The sequence below is a fragment of the Fistularia commersonii genome, chromosome 4, assembly GCF_037954325.1.
Source record: "Fistularia commersonii isolate RoL2024-O1a breed Wild chromosome 4, RoL_Fcom_v1.0, whole genome shotgun sequence".
Taxonomy (NCBI): domain Eukaryota; kingdom Metazoa; phylum Chordata; class Actinopteri; order Syngnathiformes; family Fistulariidae; genus Fistularia; species Fistularia commersonii.
This window is the reverse complement of record NC_141287.1, coordinates 18,018,630-18,041,322: the sequence shown is the minus strand read 5'-3', so window position 1 is coordinate 18,041,322 and position 22,693 is coordinate 18,018,630. Positions and strand designations below refer to the sequence as shown.

General features: G+C 40.1%; 2 protein-coding genes across 4 annotated transcripts; both read right to left on the bottom strand.

Moving 5' to 3' along the window:
* Positions 1-2,530: 2,530 nt before the first annotated feature.
* atf2 (activating transcription factor 2) lies at positions 2,531-19,420 on the bottom strand. Of its 2 annotated transcripts, none has more exons than XM_086145716.1 (12): positions 19,361-19,420; positions 18,710-18,780; positions 17,505-17,601; positions 17,312-17,430; positions 17,109-17,234; positions 16,149-16,327; positions 14,863-14,977; positions 12,927-13,019; positions 10,568-10,822; positions 9,436-9,642; positions 6,871-6,976; positions 2,531-4,455 (listed from the first exon to the last, which is right to left on the bottom strand). In XM_086145716.1, exons 2-12 carry the CDS (start codon positions 18,755-18,757, stop codon positions 4,235-4,237), a joined length of 1,566 nt encoding a protein of 521 aa, XP_086001842.1. In that variant the 5' UTR covers positions 18,758-18,780; positions 19,361-19,420; the 3' UTR covers positions 2,531-4,234. The 2 variants fall into 2 exon arrangements, with proteins under 2 accessions (XP_086001842.1, XP_086001843.1); XM_086145717.1 differs by lacking the exon at positions 19,361-19,420 and adding an exon at positions 18,880-19,011.
* Positions 19,421-20,067: 647 nt separating this feature from the next.
* Positions 20,068-22,331, bottom strand: atp5mc3a (ATP synthase membrane subunit c locus 3a). 2 transcript variants are annotated; one of them, XM_086145714.1, is made up of 5 exons: positions 22,273-22,331; positions 21,979-22,074; positions 21,151-21,225; positions 20,691-20,881; positions 20,068-20,582 (listed from the first exon to the last, which is right to left on the bottom strand). In XM_086145714.1, the coding sequence occupies exons 2-5, from the start codon at positions 22,015-22,017 to the stop codon at positions 20,468-20,470; spliced, it is 420 nt and encodes a 139-aa protein (XP_086001840.1). In that variant the 5' UTR covers positions 22,018-22,074; positions 22,273-22,331; the 3' UTR covers positions 20,068-20,467. The 2 variants fall into 2 exon arrangements, with proteins under 2 accessions (XP_086001840.1, XP_086001841.1); XM_086145715.1 differs by having other exon boundaries at positions 22,185-22,273.
* Between the last annotated feature and the right edge of the window lie 362 nt (positions 22,332-22,693).

Sequence of the window (22,693 nt, the reverse complement as noted above, 5' to 3'; positions counted from 1 at the left end):
GCAGACTGCTATGGGCCAAAGCATAATACCTGTCAAATTACGGGAACAGCTGGAGCAGCCCGCCTGTCAGCAGATTATTATCCTGCTCATTTAGAAAAGTGAAAACAACAGTTCACTGATAGTGTTGTTGTTTTTTAACAGCTTAAAAAAAAAAAGCTTCTTTCTGTTTGTCGACATTTCTCCCGCCACCGCGAGCCGAGACAGCTGCATCTGAACTGACGCATCAATTAACGAACACCCTATCAATATTTACATTCAAGAAGATAAATAATGAATAATACAGCGCTCGGCCGCCCCGAGGGGGAATTTATTTAATCAAACAATCGAAACGAATCCGCATGTGAATTGTTTGAAAGGGGGAAAAAAGTTAAACGCCACTTTAACTTCAAAGATGCCGTAAAGCGTCATTCGGTCCCAGCGTTGTGCAAACCCAGCATCAGAGCCAAAGTGATGTTATTGGTGAACGCTGTGACCTACATAGTCACATTTCCAGTCCTCCCCTCTGTGATCAACGGTTGATCAAACCTGGCCTAGTTAGTCCCAGTTAGGCAGTGACATGTTGTTGGGGAAAATTCAGCTTGTGAGAGATTTAAAAGGGGAAAAAAAAGGGGAATAGCGTTTCCTGATGAGAACATTTAACAGAAAACATGTGATATCAAACTGCAGTGACACACTTTTCTATAAGCTTGTTTTTGTTTTGTTTTGTTTTCTTTTAAACCTCAATGGAAACTCTACTTGATAATGACACTTGATAGACTCGGTTTAGAGCGGAAACGCTTCCTGTCTTCTAAAGAGAAAAACCCGCAAGATGCATTAAAAACCCCATCGGTGGCTCTGGAGCATCTCGTCCATGAAGACGTGCCACAGCAGAGCTGCTGAACTCGCCAACCGGAGTGTGGAGCTGCAGCTTTTATGTAAAAATCCCAGCAGAAGAGGCTGGGGGAAGGGGGGGGGGGTTGAACCCAACCATGAAACAAATAGCCAAATGGCAGTGAAAATAGTCCACTGCTCAATTATTCAACTCATGAACCCCCACCTTGTCTATGTTACGCTCAAGTTTGGATGTACTGCCACCCTGTGGATGCTCTGACTAGGCGCTTGCAGAGAGGCAGGAAAATACTGTACGTGAATACAGGGTCATTGGATTTTTTTTTTTAAAAAAGCAGAAATATAAAACCTGCCACAAGCACAGGTGCTGTGAGTGTAAACATCTGCACAAATGCCAAACTGACTCAATAATGGTCAGTATTACGTATTAATTTAACTTTTAAGCTGAAATGCTTTTGTTGACGAAAGAAAACTAAAGATTGCTTGATTGTTGTTTCACACCTGTCTACATTTACACCAAAAAGTTTCTACAATTTTATTCCTTATCCCCGCCATGGCTCAAGTCAGGACAATGGTCTTAGGACTGTCTGAAAAGCAGCTAAATATCGTACTTTAAAGGTACTTGTACTTTAAAGGCCCACTTGAATGAGCTAAAATATACTTAAAGCTGAAATAAGCTAAGATGCCTTGCTCTCTCTGGACCAGGGTGCTATGAACAGTTAAATATACATACATATACACTGCTCAAAAAAATAAAGGGAACACTTAAAAAACACATCCTAGATCTAAATGAATGAAATCTTCTTATGAAATACTTTGCTCTTTACACAGTTGAATGTGCTGACAACAAAATCACACAAAAATGATCAATGGAAATCAATTGTATCAACCCATGGAGGTCTGGATAAGAAACACACTCAAAATTAAAGTGTAAAAACAAACTCCAGGCTGATCCAACTTTGATGTAATGTCCTTAAAACAAGTCAAAATGAATCTGTGTTGCTTCCTGAGTGGACACTATGATTTCACAGAAGTGTGATTGACTTGGAGTTACATTGTGTTGTTCAAGTGTTCCCTTTATTTTTTTGAGCAGTATATATATATATATATATATATATTTCATGTTAAACAACCCAAAAGTGTGCAAAGTAGTCAAAATGACCTGGAACTTTAACATCCACGGCAGAAAAATGTAACATGATATGAACCCAGCAGTAATAATGATCCACACAAAGCATCAAATGCACCAGGTACTTTGCACCTGTTACTCTTGATGATAGTACCTTTTTACCTTTGCAATGAGCAAGAAAGCACGAAAGCACATTGATATGCAGTACCAACATATTTCATAGATGATCAAAAATATTCACAGTTTGCCTAAATGAATAATACATTCAGAAACTTTGCGATTATTAAATTATTACCCCAGTTATGCCAATGCAACTGAAAAAATCTGAAAACAGGATGTGCTCCACACTGTCCACAAGGTGGCACAACAGACCATAATAATTCTCGGCTGCCAGCAGCAGCAGCAGCTGTGATAGGTACAAGGTAACTTAGCCTCAGCGTTTAACTGGAGATCAATATGAAGTGCCTTTATCGTTGGATGTTAAGAGAAGAATTGAAAACAAAAACCTTGTTATAGGAGTTTGTTATGTTAATATTGACTGCAGAATTAAAGCAAAGCAGAGATGGGTTTTAAAGAGTTATTAAAAGGTTTATTACAACATCTTATCAGTTCAAATTTTATACAGAACTTTCACAAGTTACAAGTAACACATTCAACACAGTATCACACCCCCCTTTTAACAATTAAGCCAAAGAAAGAAATTAATCGAAGCTACAACTCAAGTTGAGACAACTTGTTAAATGATATCCATCTGACTGAGACATTATCCAATAAACAGTTAAAATTCTCGCAGAGAATTGTTATCTCATGCAGATAGCACATAACAGTTAAATAAACATTTTTTTTCAAAATAAAATCATAATTTAAGAAAACAATGTGTTAGCATCTTGTTAAACTACACAGTAGTAAGCCAGTACAGAATGAGAGAAAGGCAGAATTGACGTCTTGGGTGGGATTTGTGTCCTACAATTATTTTGGTGAGAAAATCTGGTAGCTCGTACAAGCGGTGTTATTCCAATATTCCAACCTTTTTAGGCAACTTGTTGAACGGCAGAGCAGCGTGTGATCCCAGGTCACATCTGAATACTCTGAAATGTGTCGTGGCAACATATCAGGGACAGGCCTACCCTTGTGAGTTAAGTGTTAAGCTGCAAATAGAGAGAATAAGAAAAAAAAAGGGCTCAGCTAAAGAAACCCAGACTGTTCTCTGAGAAACAAAGTGCATATCGCCTAGAAAGATCATGGCCAATGTGGAATTGATGTTGTTTACAATGTTCTCTAAAACTCTAGAATAGCAATCAATAAAAACAGCATTATGCCCTTACATGTTGTGCATTAAGCTCTACGGTCACTTGGAAAGCAGACATTTTTTCCCTACTGAGCAAATCTGGCCATGAGACCCTCAAACTGGGCGGACAGCAATTCAATGATCTGCATAAAAAAATGACCAATTTATACAAAAACAAGGAGGTGGATTGAATTAAGTGGTGGACATGATTGGGAAACACAGAATGTACCGCAATCCTACAATCACTGCTTCAGAAAGAATCAGACTACATGTGGAACGTTAATGAAACAACACGCATTTCTAAACAGTCGGCCTGCTTAAGACTATTTTACAAGCGGAGGAAAGCGCGAACATTCAAACAGCACAATGCGACTACAGCTGATCTCAGCCACAGAGAAGTTGGCAAATTTAAAATCTGATTTCAGCCATTTACAATTGTTATGACGGTATTCAAATCTACTCCTAAAAGCTGCCACTACTCAATTGGTGGACTGTAAAACTCTACAAAGGTACACCCGTCATCTCTCAAACTGTGCAAAATGGAGAAAGAAAACCTTAAAAAGAGGTGACTGCTCCTTAAGAGACCATAAAGATAGTGCTTCTTGTCAAAAAAAAAAACAAATTACAGATGAGCCACAGCACACTTTGGTCATTTCAAACAGCTCACTGATCAGCATTGGGCATCACTTTCCAACTAAAATTTGAAAAATATCTAAGGATCAATAAATAAACCACCAAACTATTAACATATCTTGAAACTATGTGTTTCTCGACGTAACACCTAAAGTGCCTTTTCTTTTGTCTTCATCACTTCCAGAGAAAACATTGCATTGCCTATGGAGGACAAAATGGACTAAACATAGATACAGAATCCGAGAATAAATTATCAAAAATCCTACAGTTCAAAATGAAGCTGAGAGAGAATCCCTTTCCTCTTGTTTGTCAGGGAGATTGATGAGGCCACGGAGCTGAAGGACAGTGCGGGATGATCAACTCCCCGAAGGCTGAGTCTGGGCGGCGCCCCTCCGAGGCTGGCTCTCCTCTGTGCTCTGGTTGGACGTGGCGGCGGCGCTGGACGGGGCGGAGACGGCCGGGGTCGTGGAGGAGGAGCTGACCCCGTTGGAGGTGCTGACGGAGCTGTGCTGGATGGCCTCGTTATGGGGACTGCTGGGGACGGACATCTCTTCGCAGCTCTCCTCTTTGTCGGAGACTGTGAGGGCGAGAGGGGAACTGCTGGAGACGCTCGGGGCACTCGAGTGCTCGGAATGTTTACGGTTTCCCACGGTTTTATTGAACACCATTTAGCCGCTGTACTACAGGAAAGCTCGTGTGAAGCCTAATCAGATGTAAAACTGCTACTTGCATGTGGTGTAAGCAAACCATTTCATTAATCCCCATTATGCCAATTCGGCAGCTCTTCCGTTAATTAAAGCTCCAATGTCAATTTAAGCCTACATCATGAGGGTACATTACATTCTGGGGCATGCGGCTGCATTTCCTGGCCCTAACTGTATTCTCATTTGTTTTTTGTTACCTTGCCAACTACTGCAGCGACAGATGATTACAGCACCTGATTTTAATGATGCTCACACTAGAGAGTAGGGAAGAGTTGGAGTCGAAATGCCACCAGCTGTTAGGCACTTGCACTGAATTAATTGGATCCGGATGGGAAAAAAAAAAGAGACTACTCTCATGGTCTGTTTCATGAAGGAATAAGGAGCACAAAGAAAATTAATATTGTTAATGATACAAAGTCGGGCTGTTATGGCATTTTGTAATTAACGACTGAGTTTAACGCTTTAAAATGTAAAAAAAAACACGGATTCCAAATGGGGGAGATTCATCTGAATTGGAATAAAAATGTTTTTCTTGACTGGACTGACCCCACTGCTTAACTCCCTCGCTGTTTCACTGGATCAGCTCGAGTTTGTTTCACGTTCAAGTGAGCATCATCACTCCTAGCAACGTAAAGGGGGTAGCCGGTTGATGGAATCACAATATTTAAAAATTCGGGCTCCCTCGGCAGCCACAGCCTCTTCCTGCTCTCTGGGTTTGCAGTGAGCAGATGGACTGCTTGATGTGCCAAGTGAAAGCATGTCCTGGCTTGTTTGCGGGACAGTCTGTGTAATTTCCTCCCACTTGTCACAACCATGCCTGGTGCACGACCATGAAGGGTATTAACCAGGTCTGGAGGGCGGTGTAGTCTTGTGGGACATGTATCTCAAAGAGGGCTTGTGAGACTTTTTCGTGAGCAAAAGCCACGGGTCAGTCAGAATATACTAGATCATATAACCAGATAACTTTGTCCTGTTTCTCTAAAATGGAATGAGTATGTGTCGTGCAAATCGATAACTACTTCTCATCACTGGCCAAACAAACTGGTTGTATTTTGAATAGTGTGAAATGTTCTATTTTTTTCGAAATAGAGTAGAAAATGCTCTGAATTTCATATTTTGTCCTTTAACAGATGACCTATTTTGTCTGTGGAGCTCATGAAAAGTCGGACAATAGCGAAAAACTTCTGGGTCATGCAGGCCTACTTAGTCTGGAAACCATCAGTTCAGTTCTATAGTTCTACGATCAGGCACGAGTCCGAAGAACCACTAGACAACCAGGAAGGATCACAGAGGAGGATTGACAGTTGTGTCCCGTTGTCTTGGCTCTGAGGGCCAAAAGTCGCTGCCATTCGCAATGCAAAAGAGGTTCAACCAGCAAATACATTTGCTTCTGTAGCGAAACATCCAGAGCGTAATTTTAGTCAGACGGCTCAGTAGCTGCAGTCCGATACACCCCCTCACCACGTAGCGGGGAGGCTAGTTGTGTTACTTTTCCTATGAGCAACAACCACCCGCGTTCGCGTTTATGCCGAGGAGACGGCTCTTCACCTGAAGAGGGCAATGATTCTAGCCTTTGTAGGTTAACCGAGAGGCAGCCGTCAATGTCCCACCCTCCGCTCACATGGAAATTAGTCATAAAACAGAAGCCATACACTCCTCAAAGAGTCCTTAAAGATAAAGATAAGAATCTGTGCCGTTATGTGGCCACAAGAAGAAAACTCACTTGACGAGCTTCTGTCCTTGCTGCACTCATCGGTGAGCAACGTTGAGTTATGACCTTAGGCCTAACTAAGGTAGCATGTACAGGCGAAAACCTGAAAGTTTTTATGGCATGGCAAAGATAATCCTTAAATATACATTTTGAAATAACAAAACTCCAAGCCAAGCATTTGTTCTCTGCAAATCAGCATCCTTCCAGCAGCTTACGGTTCACAATTCAGCTGCATCGAAGCACGTTTTTTAGTTGGGTGTCAAATCAGGAGAGAACAATTGTTTGCTGGTGGATACCACCTGTGGCCTCCTGAAGGATTCAGACATTACTGCCAGAGAGAATTTGTCTAAAACAAACTAAAAAAAAAACAAAACGAAACACCTGCCCATAAATATCCCAACTTTTGGAAAGTTTTTCACGTTCTGTTTTTGAGGGGAAAGAGGGAAAGCATCTGATTGTCCAATAGCTCTTTTTGTTTGGCCATAAGTTAGCCATGTACTGCTAGTGGTTAGCCAGAGCTCATTTCTGAGACATTTTACTGGAAGCCTCGGGCAGAGAATAATAGAGCATTACTCACTGTGATAACCAGACTTCTTCTGCATGGCGGTTACCGGGCAATCTTTATGAGCCAGGAGAAGCTGCTTCAGCTGAGCCACTTCATTTCTCAGCAGGGTGACTTCACTCTTTGGGAGAGAGAGAGGACGTGACACTCAATACAGTCATCACTCTCGATACATGCACTGTAGTAGATGATGATAAAATGGCATTTTGAGAAAACCAAACTCAATTTCTCAAAATCAAATGTAGATACAGTGGATAAGTAATCTTCAATCTTCAATTCAGTTGTTGTCGGGTAAGTTTTCTTGTGTTTGTTTTTTCTTTTTTGGTTAGTGTCTACATTTTTGGGTGAGGATTCTTAAATCAACCTTGTTATTTGTCCTGGTTTGTTCTGAAGAGGAATAGCTCACATTGACTATAACGATAATACCTGAAAGGTAAAACTACATACATTGTTTCTTTGGAAAACACTGGGGAATAAAGATGATGTATCAAAACAATAAAGGCCATATATCTGCAAATTTATAGATAAATACAGCTGTCAGGTAAACAGCTACCCATAAATGTACATATGTTCAGGGGAACAGAAAAAACAATAAAGGCTTGAATGTGACTTTGTGGCGTGTTTACATGCACCTTTTTTTCCAGTCGTTTTTTTTTTTTACTCCAGTGCCTGCAAACAGGTCAAAGCTCAGGACATTATTTGGACAGTTACCAGAAGAACGATGAAAAGCACTCAAGTCAAAGGGCAGCGATATAATGAAAGAACTTGGAATACAGCATTACGTAATTCTTCAATTTTGTTTTTTTCACACACAATAATTATAGGCCTTCACTCGCCAATAACCAGTAAACCAGTAAGTGGTTTACTGTTTGAATTGTCACAGCAACTTTGTCCAAGCTGCAAAGATTTACACCGGTGTGTTGTTACAGCACCCAGGGGAGCTAAGGATTTCTGCATGTCGTAAAAGAGAGCCATATTACGCTGAAGGTGACTTTAACTGGATTTAGAGTGGCCAAGGGCCCGCGGAACACCCAATGGCAGATTTAAGCTCCTTCTCGTCTCCTTTAAAGGACTATGGGTGGTTTAATCTATTAGTGTAAAAGCAGCCAATTTATTTGACTCCAGCTGTTTATTATTGCTGCTGTTGGCAGGACTGAGTCAAGCTAAGACAGATTTAAACACAGCTGGAAGGACCATATGTATCGCGTGCAGCCAACTTCATTTTCACAGCGCTTCCACCATGACTGCCGCTTTGTAAAGCCAATATGAACAGATATTTGTTTCAAAGACTCTCTCCAATGCAATCCAAACGGTACATTAAACTGACAAAAGTCTAAAATTTTCAATGTGTAGTTTCAATAAGCTAATGTGACTTCCCCCACAGTACAGGAGTGAGTGGGTGACTTACATGGAGAGAAAACCTGATTTTTTTCTCTCTCTAAAACAGCATCAAACAGCCGCTGCCATGTCAACATTTATTCCAAAATCTATGCCATCACTGGCAGAACAGCCGCTCTTCCGGCAGCGGTGATGTAATTGTGCATACCTGAATTTTTTTTTTTTTTGTGCAAAACTGAACTTCTAGGAGCTAAACTTGTTTCTAACTTTGGGAATTAATGGAAACTAAGCAAATGGGCCTTGGATGATGCTGGGAGCCCAGTGAGCCGCATGGTCTGACACCTCATTAAAAAGCCAGTTAAGGATGATGTTAAAATAATTGTGCATCATTAGAGGCAGTTTCACTGATCAGCTGGGCCATGTCAGCATGGTTTTTTTTTTTTTTTTACAAAATCTGCACTGCTGATTAATGCCTTCATATAACAACCACCTTTTATTCTCCCACATGTTGTTTCCTACTGTGCATTTAACAGAGATGCTCTTTCAGTTTATAACCCTTTTCTCTTATTCGCTTCTTCTCTTCTTTCATCCTCCTATTCAAAATAAAATCTCAGATAGTGCTTCTGTGACAAGTTATGAGAACTTGTTTTTGAACCAGATATTGACTGCATGAACCCATTTATTTCCACTCCTGTCGATCCAACTCTCCACATATTACTCAGCTTGCACAGAAAAATAAGACTGAATAATAAACACCACAGCCAATTTAATTGTCTGGAACACCAATGCGCTGCACCCCCAGCTCACACTTATCAAGAGAGACAGCAGATACATGAACTGTTTCGAACTTGTCAGCATCAGATCCTAATTGCTTCTAGCAAAATGAAGGTTCAAAACGACACCTTTCCCTCTGAGATTTTTGAGGCCATTCAGAAAACTGCTGAGACAGAAGCACAGACACGCTTGTGTGCGGCTGACATCTGGAGGATACATCTTTATTGACAGGGACATATCGATGGAAAGGGCTCGCACACCGCTGCCGTCACTTGGAATCTCATCTTAATGGGCTTTAATGACTTAATCACCGCAGGAGGAGGAAAAGTCTGTATATGCGCTTACATCCACTGCACTGGAACATTAATGGACACAGGACGATATGCATACATATGGGGAAAATAATCCAAAGATGGATCGGTTTAAAGATGTCACTCACAGTGGCTGAGGTGAAGAAGTGAAACTCACCTGAAGTTGCCCATTCATTGAACTTAGGTCATCTGCCTTCTTCTCCAGGGACTGGACCCACACTTTCCTCTTCTGCCGACAGCGGGAAGCTGCTGCCCTGTTACGCTCCAGGAACTTGCGCCGCTTTTCATCTGGGTCTTCACTCGTGGTTCTTCGCCGCCGACCCCCTGTACTTGGAGGGTTTTGTGCTGGGGGCACTGGGGATGCCTGTACAATGATGACAACTATCATAATTATGATAATAAACAACATAACCAGCAGGAATAAAACTATTCAATCAGTATGATCTACCTTCTGAATATTGCATTGGGAGAACTGAATAATAATAACAATAATAATTTGTTCATTTATTAACCCCACATGGGGAAATTCATTTTCTTCAATTAACCCATCATGGATGAACCATGAGCTGCCATCCACCAACGCCAGGGGAGCAGTCAGGGGTTCAGTGTCTTGCTCAAAAACACTTCGACAAACAAGGAGGAGCCAGGAATCAAATCAAGAATGTTCAGTTCCAAAGACGATTGCTCTACTTCTTGGGCTGGGCTGCCCGCAAATGTTTGTGGTATTACACGTGTAACATTGCACTTTATATTGTTGATCTAATTTTTTTTTTTTTACTTAGTTTAGTCGCATTTACATGAGCAGGGAAATTTTTCTAATCACTTATGAAGGTTGGTGTGACGCAAATTTTTTTTAAAATCATAACTAAAATCATCGAGATGATGAAAAGCTAAATGAAAAGCACTGACATTAATTTGTCTCAAATGAAAAAGTAGGGAATAGGAAAGTTTGACGATGATTAGCGTTTTGCGAGATACAGCAGTTAGCGATGACAAAACACCTCCATCACCAGGACATTAAGAAATTTTATTCAGGGTTCACAGTGATGTGACATCATATAATTTTTGAATGTCAGGGCAGATGCCCCTATTCAGCTAAATGACTAAAGGGAATAGAAATTACTTCATTGACTTCTCCAGAACAGAGTAATACCCACTTTCCAAAAGATTTGGATAAAACTTACCTTAACCTTACATTACCTTGAAACTTTATGGAAAAAAAAAATGATTCAAAGAAACAGTGATTTCTTCCATTCTACGATGAATGGGAAGGAAGTGTGAACTCTTACAGGTGTCTCTGTGGTGGAGGTTGCTGGCTGCTGAAGGGAATGTGGAGAGGGTTCCTCGGTCGTCGGTAGGTTAGGAGCCGCTGCTATATTCAGGGTTGCAGTTGGGGCTGGAGCTGGAGTTGGGGCTGGAGAAGCAGGAGCAGGAGCAGGAGGCAGAGGAGGAGGAGGAGCAGTATGGGAAACAGAGCTGCTCTGGACTTCACTCCCCTCACCATTGGTCTGGGGAAGCTGATGGCTTATGGTAGCTTTCAGTTTCTGAAGAGAGTTTACCGCAAAAAGCCAACATATATCAACAAATATCCGTTCAAGGGAGTGCTGAAAAATACCAGATTTTCTTGTTTGTTTGTTTTTTTTTAATTTTTAAAACTGTGCGCTCATTGTGTCCATATGTTCACCAAGTTTAACTTGAAATGTTAAGAGATTATAAATCTCAGGAGTAGAAGCAACCTGCTAGCCAGACATGTTACACAGATGGGGGAGCTGGATTAGAGTGACTACTATTTAATGTGCATCTCTCTAAAGGCCAGAATAGTAGAAGTCTCAACCTACAAATAAACAGTCATGCGAGAACTCATTTGATGGGAATAAGCTGATGAAATAATTTGCATCTCATTAAGCATCTCAATACTCTACAATATGAAACATAATATTAAAACAAAGGCCATTTTTTCCAGGAATACTCAAATGCACCTTTTTCATTGCATTTGCCTTTATGTTAATCATAATTATCATACATTTAATGTCTACTTTTAGCTACTGAATTTCAAGAAGCAGCCACAGTGACGGTATTACAAAGGGTGTGTACTTGCTTGTCTAGCCTCATCAAGTATTGTGACATTTGTTTGACTGTTTCTCTATAACTACTTAAAATAAAAAAACACAAATTGGTCAATAACAATAAAAAGTCAAGGAAATACCCAAGTCAGTTAAACTAAATCCTGACAGTAAAGAGAAACGATCATATGAATACACTTACAAGGACTTGCTTTGCAGGCATTTATGTTGTTAACTAGATATTTATGGTGGGAGGTATCCAGGCGACATAATGTGACAGGATTAAGTCAAAAGTGTTAATATCTGAACTTTGATGAGTGTTGAACATGATCCACAAATACAGCCCATTCACAGAAACTATTTCTCTGCAGATCGGAGTCCGTAATTCACAGGCCAATTCCTCTAGCATCAAACCCTGAATAAACAAGGTGAAAGTGAATGAGCCTTTCGAAGCAATAACAAAGTGCGGGGGAATACATTTACATGAGAAAACAGAGGACTGCATTATTCTAACAACTACCTTTGCCAGACCAATCTATCTACCAAATTAGTTTATCGTGTAATACCCTTCCAGAAGCTCTTCTGGCAGAAACAAGATATTATTCTCTTGGAATGGCTCATAGACAGAGGGAAAAGCCAGTCAGATTCATATTTCATCTCTGCCCGGAAACCTCATCAGTGTAATAACCCTCCCTCTCATGGGTGTTATTCAACCATCTGCTACTATATTACTTATCTTTATTTTGCAACTAATTAACAGTATAATCTTCTAAATTCAGCAAGTTAATTATCATTATTGTGGTCTTTGCAGCATCATCAGTCCTTGTAAAGTGCCGTCTCTTCGCCCCCTGAGATCTGGGTGGGGGTGGGGAGCAGGCAGGTTGAGTAGGGGTCTGTTTCCTTGACGTGGGCTCATTAGGTGTTTGCTGATGAGCTGAGTGCGGTGGGAGGCACCAGGAGTAAGAGGGGGATGCGGGTCAGGCAGGATTCTGCTGAACAAAAGGTTCCATGCAGGGTGAGGCAGATTTAATGTGCCTCACTGAGCCTGTGCCAGGATGCCCCCAGCTGGCTTTTGCTGGTAGCCCCCTCTGATTGGCCCCGGTGATGGCGTGCTGAGCACGGCGCTGTCTTTCTGTTTGTCATCTCTGCACCCCATGATCCCTAACAACACCCCCCATCCTCCCCCCCATCAACAGTCAGGATCAATTCGACCCTCCTACACACACGCGCCTCCTGTCCACAGTTTATCTGTTAATTTCCACAGGCGAAGCATGCTGTGAACACTTACAGGTTCCGTGATATGTGCTTCATCATATTGCCACAGAACCCCCTCCCCACACTTCATATCCCCTATCTTCAACAATCACTTTTCACACTGAAGGAATTTGTGAAGACCAAATGAAAGGTATAAAAAAATATAGCCCAGGGATAATTGTAAATGCAGCTTTACAGTAGCGCCCTCATCTGGTCACAAGAAACCAGTCACTCGCAAAATGATTTTCTCCTATGACTTGGATTCTGGTATCATAGAGACAAACATGATGACATTCAATGTATATTGCATGTAATATAAGATGATAAATACCAGCTTTGCTTCTGATTGGGCAGGCTGTGGCTGTGGTGAGGGGGGTCCTGGGATCCCAGGGACGTTAGGCACTACGGTGACAGGTCTGACAAGCTGACAGCAGAGACACATACAGATCAGCACAGAGAAAATTGGACTTCACCAATAAAAAGGCGGGCAATATACACTCACTATCCCAACAGACACACAGACACACAAACACACACACATACACACACACACACACACACACACACACACACACACACACACACACGGAGCAGGCTCTGAGAGTTGCCTCATATCTCAGCCTCATTAGGTTGGATGGCCTGTTATTTTGTGGAGGCAGCGCCACATGGAGATGCAGTGTGCACGCTAATGAACCTCTGCCTGCGTTAGAGCATATGGACAGGGAAGCTGGAGATAACATGAGAGACACAAGTTGAGGGGCCAGGACTCTTCTCACAGCCACTGACAATGAGACGGGGGAGGAAGGCAGGGACACAGGGAGGCGCTGGAGATGCAGAGAAACAAAGGAATCGGAAAGCATCGCAAAAGTGTTGCTTCTTATCTACACCTGCCGTCCTTTAGTTGGCAGTGGCTTTCCCAAGTGCAACAGACTGAGAAGATAGAGGGTTTTTCCCTGCTGTGCTGCTATCAGGAGGTAATCATCTGCTGCTCTGTGTTTCACAGAGACCAGCAAGACTGTGCTCAATGACACAAGCTTTCACATAGCAGCTTTAAAAAAGCTTAAACGGGATCATCATTTAATATATATGCATTTCTAATATAGTCACAGATAGTACTTAAACTTGATGTCCAAACCATTCTACCACTATATCCTATTTGCTCTGCCAGAAACCACAAGTATTGATTGTAATTATACAGGGACAAATGTCATTGAAGTATCCTGGAATGATGCCTGCTGTGCTTCAGCCAATTTCTATGTCTTTACCACAGAGATGCAGAGTCCATTACTTCCTTCAGTCTCTTCATATTTGAAATGACTGACAGTCAGTGATATCAATGCTGAGAATACTGCCATCCAATAAAATAAGACAGAGAAAACGACAATATGTGGCAAAAATAAATGCCCGGTGTCAGTGTTATGGTGATGCGAGAATGCCTTTGGGATTAAGGATGCACAACAATAATATGTATACAGTTTTAATACAACCTTAATTTGGATATTTTTGAAAAATCAGTCTCTTCTCAATGGAAGATGATAGTTTGCATGCTAGTTTTGACCAGCACATTGCCAGGATGCAAAGGTGCAAGTTGAAGAAAAAACAAAACAAATGAAATAAATGAATCCATGTGTCATGAAGAAGTTCCAGAGTTTTGTAATGTGGGCATTGCTCCATGCCAATGCTACATATTTGTATCATCACCAGCAACCTTTACATTATGAAAATTAAATGTCCAAAGAAATTTTTTTTGAAATATTTTAACTCACTAGTTGTCCAAAGTGACACAATATTCTTGTGGATTCCGTCTCTCACAGGTACATGACTAGAGTCAGCCTTTATAGTGACCAAAAATGTGCAATAACTACCTTCTCACCTCTAAATCAGCAAAATCACAATCGTCATTTTATTCAGAATCAGAATTCCTCTTTTCAACAGAGCTTGACAGATTATAGTGGTGTGTTTTTTTCGATGTTACTAAAATTTTGAATGGAAAGCAAGAATCATAAGCCACAAACGTCTATCACAGTTGAATAAACCCAAACAGTATGGTGAAGTAAAGCCACAAAAAAGAAGCTACTAAATCACTAATTTGGTGTCAAATATCTAATCTTTTAACGTGCTTATTTGTGGCATTCAAATTTGTAAAATTAGTTGCATCAGAGTTTCTTTTTCTAAGACTCAAATATGACAAATAGCAATTGTAGGTTACTAAAGCCGCATTCTGCTTTACCTCTTGCTCAGAAAAGAAAGTGGAACTGAAAACTCACAGGGATGGTAGTTGGAATATGTACACTTGAGGTTGTAATAGATGCAGGGATGGCAACAGGCATGGTCTGGCCATTAGGCAGCTGTAAGAGCACAGGGAAGGTACCTGACACTGGGCTGTGGAATGGAAAGGGAGAAATCGCAGTTATTAAATACAATCAAATTTCAGATTAACTTATAAAATAAAATCCTTGACAAACTTATGGCATGGGTAAGGTGGCAACTTATAAACAACATTTTGCTCAACCCAAGCAACAAATAATGGGAGCATGACAAAGCACCCAGAGATGCAACTTAGAACAAGACTAAATAAGGTAAAACACACCTTCTCGACTTTCAAAGCTGAATTATTAAAAGAACATATTTGTCTGTTGTCACAACAGACCACAGTATTGCCTGGATATGAATATCAGTTTACTGTGTGATTTCTCGAGTGGTTGGGCAGTCTGTCAGGCTTTTCAATTTAAATCGAATTAATACAATATATAAAGATCTCCTTCACCTTTGGGTGGCTTGTCAAAAGTAAACAACATTTTGAAGACTCTTATCTTAACTTTTTTTTGTTGTTGTTTTTTAATAGGACAGCTATTGTTCACAAAAGTAATCAGTGTTTTGATTTAATTAGTTTAGATGCTGAAGTAAAATGCTGTGGGAAATCTGTTTACCACAGATATAATGTATATCAAGACATAAAAAGATACCTGTATGCAATTGCTTATTTTTGACAAATTGCTTCTTCTGTGACTATGACACCAAATGTATCTCCTAGCGGTGTGCAGATCAACTTTAGTCAAAATTCTCAAGTATGTTTTTATAAAAATAAAGGCCAAATGAGGCCATAAGAATATGTCAGCTTTCCTGAATAGCAGAAGGAGGAACCTTAAGTTTAAATTCTCTAGGTTGAAATTCAGGTAAAAAAAAATTTTTTTCATTTCAGGATAAAACATTCAATCAGCTAGATTTCAATAACTATAGCATTGAAGCTTCCATGGAATTTAACATTTTGGGATGTTAAAGAACGTAAAGAGGGGAACTGTGCAAAAACATTCCTTTCTACCACTCAAATTCCTTCAAAGGGCTGTTTGAGCAAAGCTGATACTGTTTCACAGAAATCAATGAATGACATATACAGCAAAAAATTATATGAAACTGTGAAGTGCACTGAAAATCAAAATCAAAACAAGCACATGCCTCACTAACACAAAACCGCACATAATTATTAAAAAAAGCAGAAATGATGAGTTGATAAAACTATGATTTTTAAAAATGGACATTTTGAGTTACTTACACTATAGGCCTATTAGTGGATGGGACTTGGGTAATAACAGAGCTAGATGTTGGCGATGGGAGAGCTTGCTGTATTACAACATTAGCCTCTGAGGTTGCTAGGAGTACATTGGGAACTTGGAGGGATGCAGGATGGACTATAGTGGATGTTGGCAGTGAAGCTGGCTGCAAAGATAAGTCCTGAAAACATCACACAAGATCTTAGCTGCATGAAGTGTTTATTCAACACCGTTCTAAACTTATTTGTATGATAAAATGTACCCAGTTTCTTGGATTCTCTCAATTGTAGGGAGCTAAGAGCTATGGATGTGGGAAAAATTGGGTAAAAAAATCTGTCCAACAACTAATTCTTAAAAAATTATGATTTTGAATTTTCTTTTTTCATGGAATAAGAAACAAGTACCTTCTTTACCTGTTAACAAAAACAGGGTTCCCACTTTCGTCTAGGGATCATTTTCCAGAAACTTTCTAGCAGCAGAAAGTGATTTCTGGCTAAAGTCGTTTTTCTCATTGACCAACATTTTTTTAAACTACTATGTTGTTCTCAAGAAACATTCAGGAAACCTCATGTTTATTTACAAGTGATTTGCTTATTTTTGGGTACTCATGAAACATTTTCAAGGTGATCTCTTGTTTATTCTCTTTAAACCTACTTCTACTACTAGTCTTATGATTACTTGGCTGTTAACTGAAGCTAATTTTCAATCGGCTTCTTGTTTATTCAAAATGGGGGTTGAAATTCATTTCCAGGACAACACAAGATTTTCAGGCAATTTGCAGATTTTGCAGGACACGTGGGAACCCTCATAAGACCGTAACAAAATAACCACATTATTACTGATGAATATTAGTGATAGTGTGTCTGCATATTCAAGAGTTAATTTCCAATCAGTGGTAGAAGGCTCCGTAAGTCACATTTAGCAGATGCTCTGAGACACCAAATAAACATTTAAGTGTTTACCTTGTCATCATTTGTCGTAGATTCAGGGTGAGGCAGAGGGCTATCTCGATGTGCCTCTATTGCTGTGGGCTCCTCAATTTTGTTGCGTATGACAGGTGTGGCGAGAGGTGACAGATCCAGTGGTAACTACCGAAAAATAAAGAGGACACTCATTCATTAGAAACAATGACATTTGACAATCTGCTGTTTTTAAAAAGAGCAACCTTTTTAATGTCATCTTCAGTGACTTTTTTGAAGTCATGGTCGAAGGGGCTCGCAAGCTCATTGAAGAGTCCAACTTCCTCGCAGTTTTTCAAGAAGCGGGTAGGAGTAGGTGTTTGGTCTGCAATTCAGTAAAACATTAGTAAACACAATACTGGGATATAATCCATTAGGTTAAAATTAAACAACTCTTACCAGCAATAATGACACTGTCATTTCTTGCCGGGCCAAACTTTAGTGTCATCTCATGTTTGTGCTTGTGGACAGCCAAGTGGTCTTCATTTGTAAATCTCTGAGAGGTAAAAATGAAGCTGATTAGCTCGCAATAAGGTGAGACAAATAAAGCATGGACAAAAGGAATTTCATCTACTACTTCATACCTGTCAGTGTGAGGCCCTTAATGTCTACAGTGCCCTTTTGCCAAAGCGTATATAATGTAATTCCCTTTTTTTTGTTAAATTAGGGACTGACTATGGACCTTTTCAAGAGCATTTGATAAATAAAAAAATTAAATATGAACATTAGCGACAGTCACTTTATACCAAGATGGCCTTTCCTCTGAGGTGATTGCAAGTTAGTGGACCAGCACAGACAGATATTCCATGGTAGAAACATAATTGCGATTTCATTTCACAACTTCTCCTGCCTACAAGAGTGATTTTGAACAGCATTTTGCAAGTTGTCTGTCCTGTTATACAAAAAGGAGTGTTTGTTTACAGTACAAGCAGTTGTAACCCACCCGGCAAAAGAGATTTTTGCTGACAAAAAGTAACACGTGGGTCCGAGGAGAGCCTCCTGGTTAAATTGTATTTTTTTTTTTCATTTTATAATATAATATGTTACCTTGTATGATTCATCATTTTGAATTTTTTGTGCAGCACGTTCTAGCTTTTGCAAAATAAATTTTTCCCACTATTAGGATGCAATAAAATGCAAGCAAAACAAGAGAGTATTTGAGAAATAATCCAGGACATATTGGGGAACTTCTTTCGAGGTTTTCCCAAATGCATTGGTACCCTGAGTCTATTATTGATGACAGTTCTCAAATGGTACAATTAAAGTAGAAAGATAGGGTTGATAGCATCAGTGCCGCTGGGTGGAAACAGCAGGTCAGTTTTGCCTCTGAGTCTACATGTGCAGAAAAAGATCTCAGGCACATCTGGATATCTCTTATTGTCCATCACAATTGCACAAATAGTTTCAAATATTTTATAGAAAGGCTTGCCGTCCTCCTCATCCACGGACCATCAGGACAAGATGTGTTTGAATTAAATCATTACAAGAAGGTTAAAAGCAACCCTTGCTGAAGGTCTGAGGAGACCACCATAATATCAGAGGATCCTACTACTTTCTTTTTTCAATGTCACTCACAACATACAAACAGTGCATAATTCACTTACTTGTCCGCAGCCAGGAGCAGTACATTGAAAAGGTTTATCATCACTCATATTAAGGGAATCCTGTTGTCACCCTGAAGTAAAACACAAGCATACACGGGTCGACATTAACATTTAACGTGTTAAGTAACGTACACTTGAATTGAAATCGAAATATGTTCTGGTTCACCAACCCTAAACATTGAAATCGTGAGGTCCTGAAAAAAGGGACAACCAGAGATACGGACAAAGCATATGGATGATGGGCGGCTGCTTTGGTTGTTTACACCTTGGTCTCATCATAGAAACACGACATTCTCGGTATATTTATTTTTGCTTCAAGTCGCGATGGAAGCAGCCACCTGACACTTATAAATCCTATTTACATTGTTTCAATAAGTGTCCATGAAAAGAAAGATTTTACACAAAACCCAACATGTCATTGCGGAGGAAGCGAGCATCTGTTCCAGTCGATTCCATGATATAGCCCGAGCCCCTGCGTTAACAAACAACCGTCGCCATATTTAGGTCTTAATATCCCTATCAACAGAGGATTGTCGACGTTTATTTCGAGGTAAATTCATTGCACCGTCGCAAAAGTCTCTCGCCGACTCAGAAATAGCGTCTTATCCAATCGCTTAATACCAATTCCCCCCAGTTTATATGGACACTTACCCCCACAGCCACAACCCTTGATTTCCAAAATCCCACGTCTGTATCAAAACATCGCGAGAGTTGCATGGAGTCTTCCGTATGCTTTGAGCGTGAGTCTCTATTTACAGAGGGTGGAGACCCTTAAATCGCGATGATTTACCAATGGTTTACGCTGACCGTAGGTGGGAGGTCTGTGACATTGAACCGATGTCTGAGTATGTAATGCACATTATAAATATCTATGTGTATATAACTGTATGTGTGAGTGGAGAAGGGGCGATGCATAGATAGCTTTCAATCTTGCATGTTGTGCAGCAGTTAAACCCACTTCCTGTACGAGTCTTTGTCACATAAGACAAATAAGACTTTTTAAAGTCACCAGTTGAAATAAACCACAAAAAAAATCATTAACCAGTCTATACTAATTATGTCTCAAGTGCTTATTTTCAAAACAGTTATTTGATAGGCTGATCAAAATTCAGATGCTTCTCTGTGAGATTCCTTTGCAGTTTTAAGAAAATGAAAATTTAAAAAACAATTTTAGAGCATGGGGGAAAATCTCCTTTCTGCCAATCTCCTAGCAGAGACATGATGTGTTGGGGGAAAAAAAACATCTCCAAATAATAATTTAGTTTGATGTTCATCTAAGTTTATTCAGTTGTAATGAGCTGAAGTTTTGAAATAATCCAACATCATGACTCCAAAAATCCATCCCATTTTCAGGTCAATTTAACTGTCTAAGATTTATTCATTGCCATTTACAAAAACAAACACTCTTGCCACCTAATTACAGCTCTACAGCTTCAGCACAACCAAGAACTTATGGTGAACCCCAAAAAGCTGGTTCATGGCAAGTCTAAATCAGAAAGATGACATTCAAGAAAGCTTAACACTTTCTTTTGCATTATGAAAATACAGACAAATTGCTGAGATTGTTAAATAGTCAAATACATGTATTTTAATCACGTAATTTCTTACATTTGTACAATACATGTTTTGCTTATTTTGACAAGTGCCTGAAAGACTTGAAAATGTACATGTCCATGACACCAACACGGAACAATTTTGGTAGCCACAATAAAATATGTAGTCACATCTGTATTGAAAGTATTGTATGACAGGAGAGTTTCACATAGCAAACAGAATAAGGAAAGCGACCATCAAACAGAACAGTCCCATGGCTTCAGACAGGGCGAATCCCAGAATGGCGTAAGAGAAGAGCTGTTGTTTCAGGGATGGGTTTCTGCCAACAAGAACAAAAAAAAGTCACTTGCATCTCGCTCCTCAAAAGGACACATAAATTTCATCCATCCATGCAATTATATATTGTTTGCAATACACAAAAGCTAACCTGGCATAGCCAATAATGAGACTGCCAAAGACAGTTCCAATTCCAGCACCAGATCCAGCTACTCCAACTGTGGCAGCTCCAGCACCGATAAACTTGGCTGCAGTGTCAATGTCCCGGCTGACAGCACTGGTCTGGAAGCTCCTCAGTGTGACCTGGGTGAGGGGGCTCTGTGGCAACACAGCTACAGTGTTCTGCAACAAGATAAGCAAAAGATTTTACTTTAAAAGTCCCAACATGCTCATAGATTGTTGAGATGTACGAAAGATGATTGTTATAGCTGGTTGACTGACAAGTCTTCATAACAGTAATTCCTTTCATGAGAATTGAGAAATTCCCAAAAACAAAATCTCAGTAAAAGGGCAACATATTGAGTAGACCTCATTTCAAGGTCTGACTTTGCCATTTTCAAGTGTGATTAAATGTAACTCCACATATACCCCACCAGAGAGTGAGATCTTACCTCTGATTTAATGTCAGGCCTAGACAGCACTGAAGCAGAGAGGGGTCTGTAAAGAGCCCGGGATCCAGCACGGACCTGCAACAGTACATACAAAGAAGTATTAGTTAGAGCTTCTTTGTAGAAACCTTTGTAGACACGCTCAATGAAACTTGAAACAGAATTTTTTTTCAGCTGAGGCAGCAATTTAACTGTGTAAGGCACCTTGACTGTCAGTTTCTTTGACATTCACTGCAACGTACAGAAATAAATAGAGGCAGAATACCCTCTGTCACAGTGCAATTTGTGATCATGTTAAACATCAGATGTACAATTTGATTTGCTAATATATGGAACTAGTTTCTTATTAATGAGTCTTATACTCACAGTTTGAAATAACTTTTACCTGACCCCGTGGCCAGAGACATGACCTTAGAAACCAATTAAAAGCTCAGACTGAATTTAAGTAGCGCTCTACAACATCCTAATAAGCTGCGCTATCATAGTTAACTGTGTACAAGGCTGTTAGCTGTGAAAGACCGGTGCTAGCCTTAGCTAACAGTCTAGATGACCTTAGCTAGCAGCCGTCGTGGGAAATATAAGTAGCATGTTGAGAAAAATGAAAACGCAGCATTTCTGAGGCACATATAGAAAATCAATTTCTGTTGTACTACCAGTGCAGCGACTGTTTCTGTCGTTCTTTGCTTTAGCATTAGCTCGCCAGCCCGCGAATACCCTTGGCTCCCAGCTATAGTCAAGTTCACCGAAAGGCCCATTTGGATTTTAAGCTCACATTGTGCACGCAGGATTTAAACTGCCTGCACAGAAAACGAAAATACTACGTAGACTTACCAGCGCCGGTGTGGAGACGAACTTTGCACAGGCGTACATTTTGTAATTCAGGTAGTTTTAACCGGTTTTGGTCAATTCTGGTTGAAGCCCGGGTCTCTGAGAAGGAGAGAACAGAGAAGTAAGGTCAAACGGGCGTTAAAATGTCCCACAGAGAAAATATAAAAATCCAGATGCACATTAACATTAGTTCTGCACGTAGCCCTCACTTGCACGCCAAGACGTGCAGTTTAACAAAAGGATGAGAGGGGATTTGTTATTAGAGACTTCTCATACAATCTGCCATGATACACTTACCGGCTGCAGAGGTCGAACCACGGTGGGACACGGCGCATGCGCAAAGTGACGTACGTAGAACCCCGGATGACGACGGAAGGTCATTTCAACCAAACTTTATTTGCACGAACAAGAACCTGCTGCAGGAGGAAATGTGGGTTGCTTTCTTTACGAATATATAAATCAGCAATCAAAATCAATACAGGGATGTTATCCAGAGGACTCTAAACAGACTACTGTCAATGGACTTAAAGACTTAACAACACACTAATTCTTTTGTAAATCTACAGAAGACATTTGGGGACAATAGCTAAACTTTATCGAATGATACTGACAATTAAAGAAAATAAGTTAATGATTTGGGGTTTTATAGTAATTATCAAACAAAGTGAAAGGGAAACGAGGATGAACCAAGCTTTTTATTTAGCTAGTGATATAATCT

Excerpts from the sequence above, each read along its gene's own strand:
- atf2 (XM_086145716.1), bottom strand. The coding sequence starts at position 18,757 with ATGAGTGATGATAAACCTTTTCAATGTACTGCTCCTGGCTGCGGACAA. Across the intron at positions 14,978-16,148 it reads TCCACTAATAGGCCTATAGT|CCCAGTGTCAGGTACCTTCC; the intron begins GTAAGTAACTCA and ends TCCATTCCACAG. Across the intron at positions 13,020-14,862 it reads ATATTCCAACTACCATCCCT|CTTGTCAGACCTGTCACCGT; the intron begins GTGAGTTTTCAG and ends CTCTGCTGTCAG.
- atp5mc3a (XM_086145714.1), bottom strand. The coding sequence starts at position 22,017 with ATGTACGCCTGTGCAAAGTTCGTCTCCACACCGGCGCTG. Across the intron at positions 21,226-21,978 it reads TCGTCTCCACACCGGCGCTG|GTCCGTGCTGGATCCCGGGC; the intron begins GTAAGTCTACGT and ends GTACTGTTGCAG. Across the intron at positions 20,882-21,150 it reads GGCCTGACATTAAATCAGAG|AACACTGTAGCTGTGTTGCC; the intron begins GTAAGATCTCAC and ends ATCTTGTTGCAG.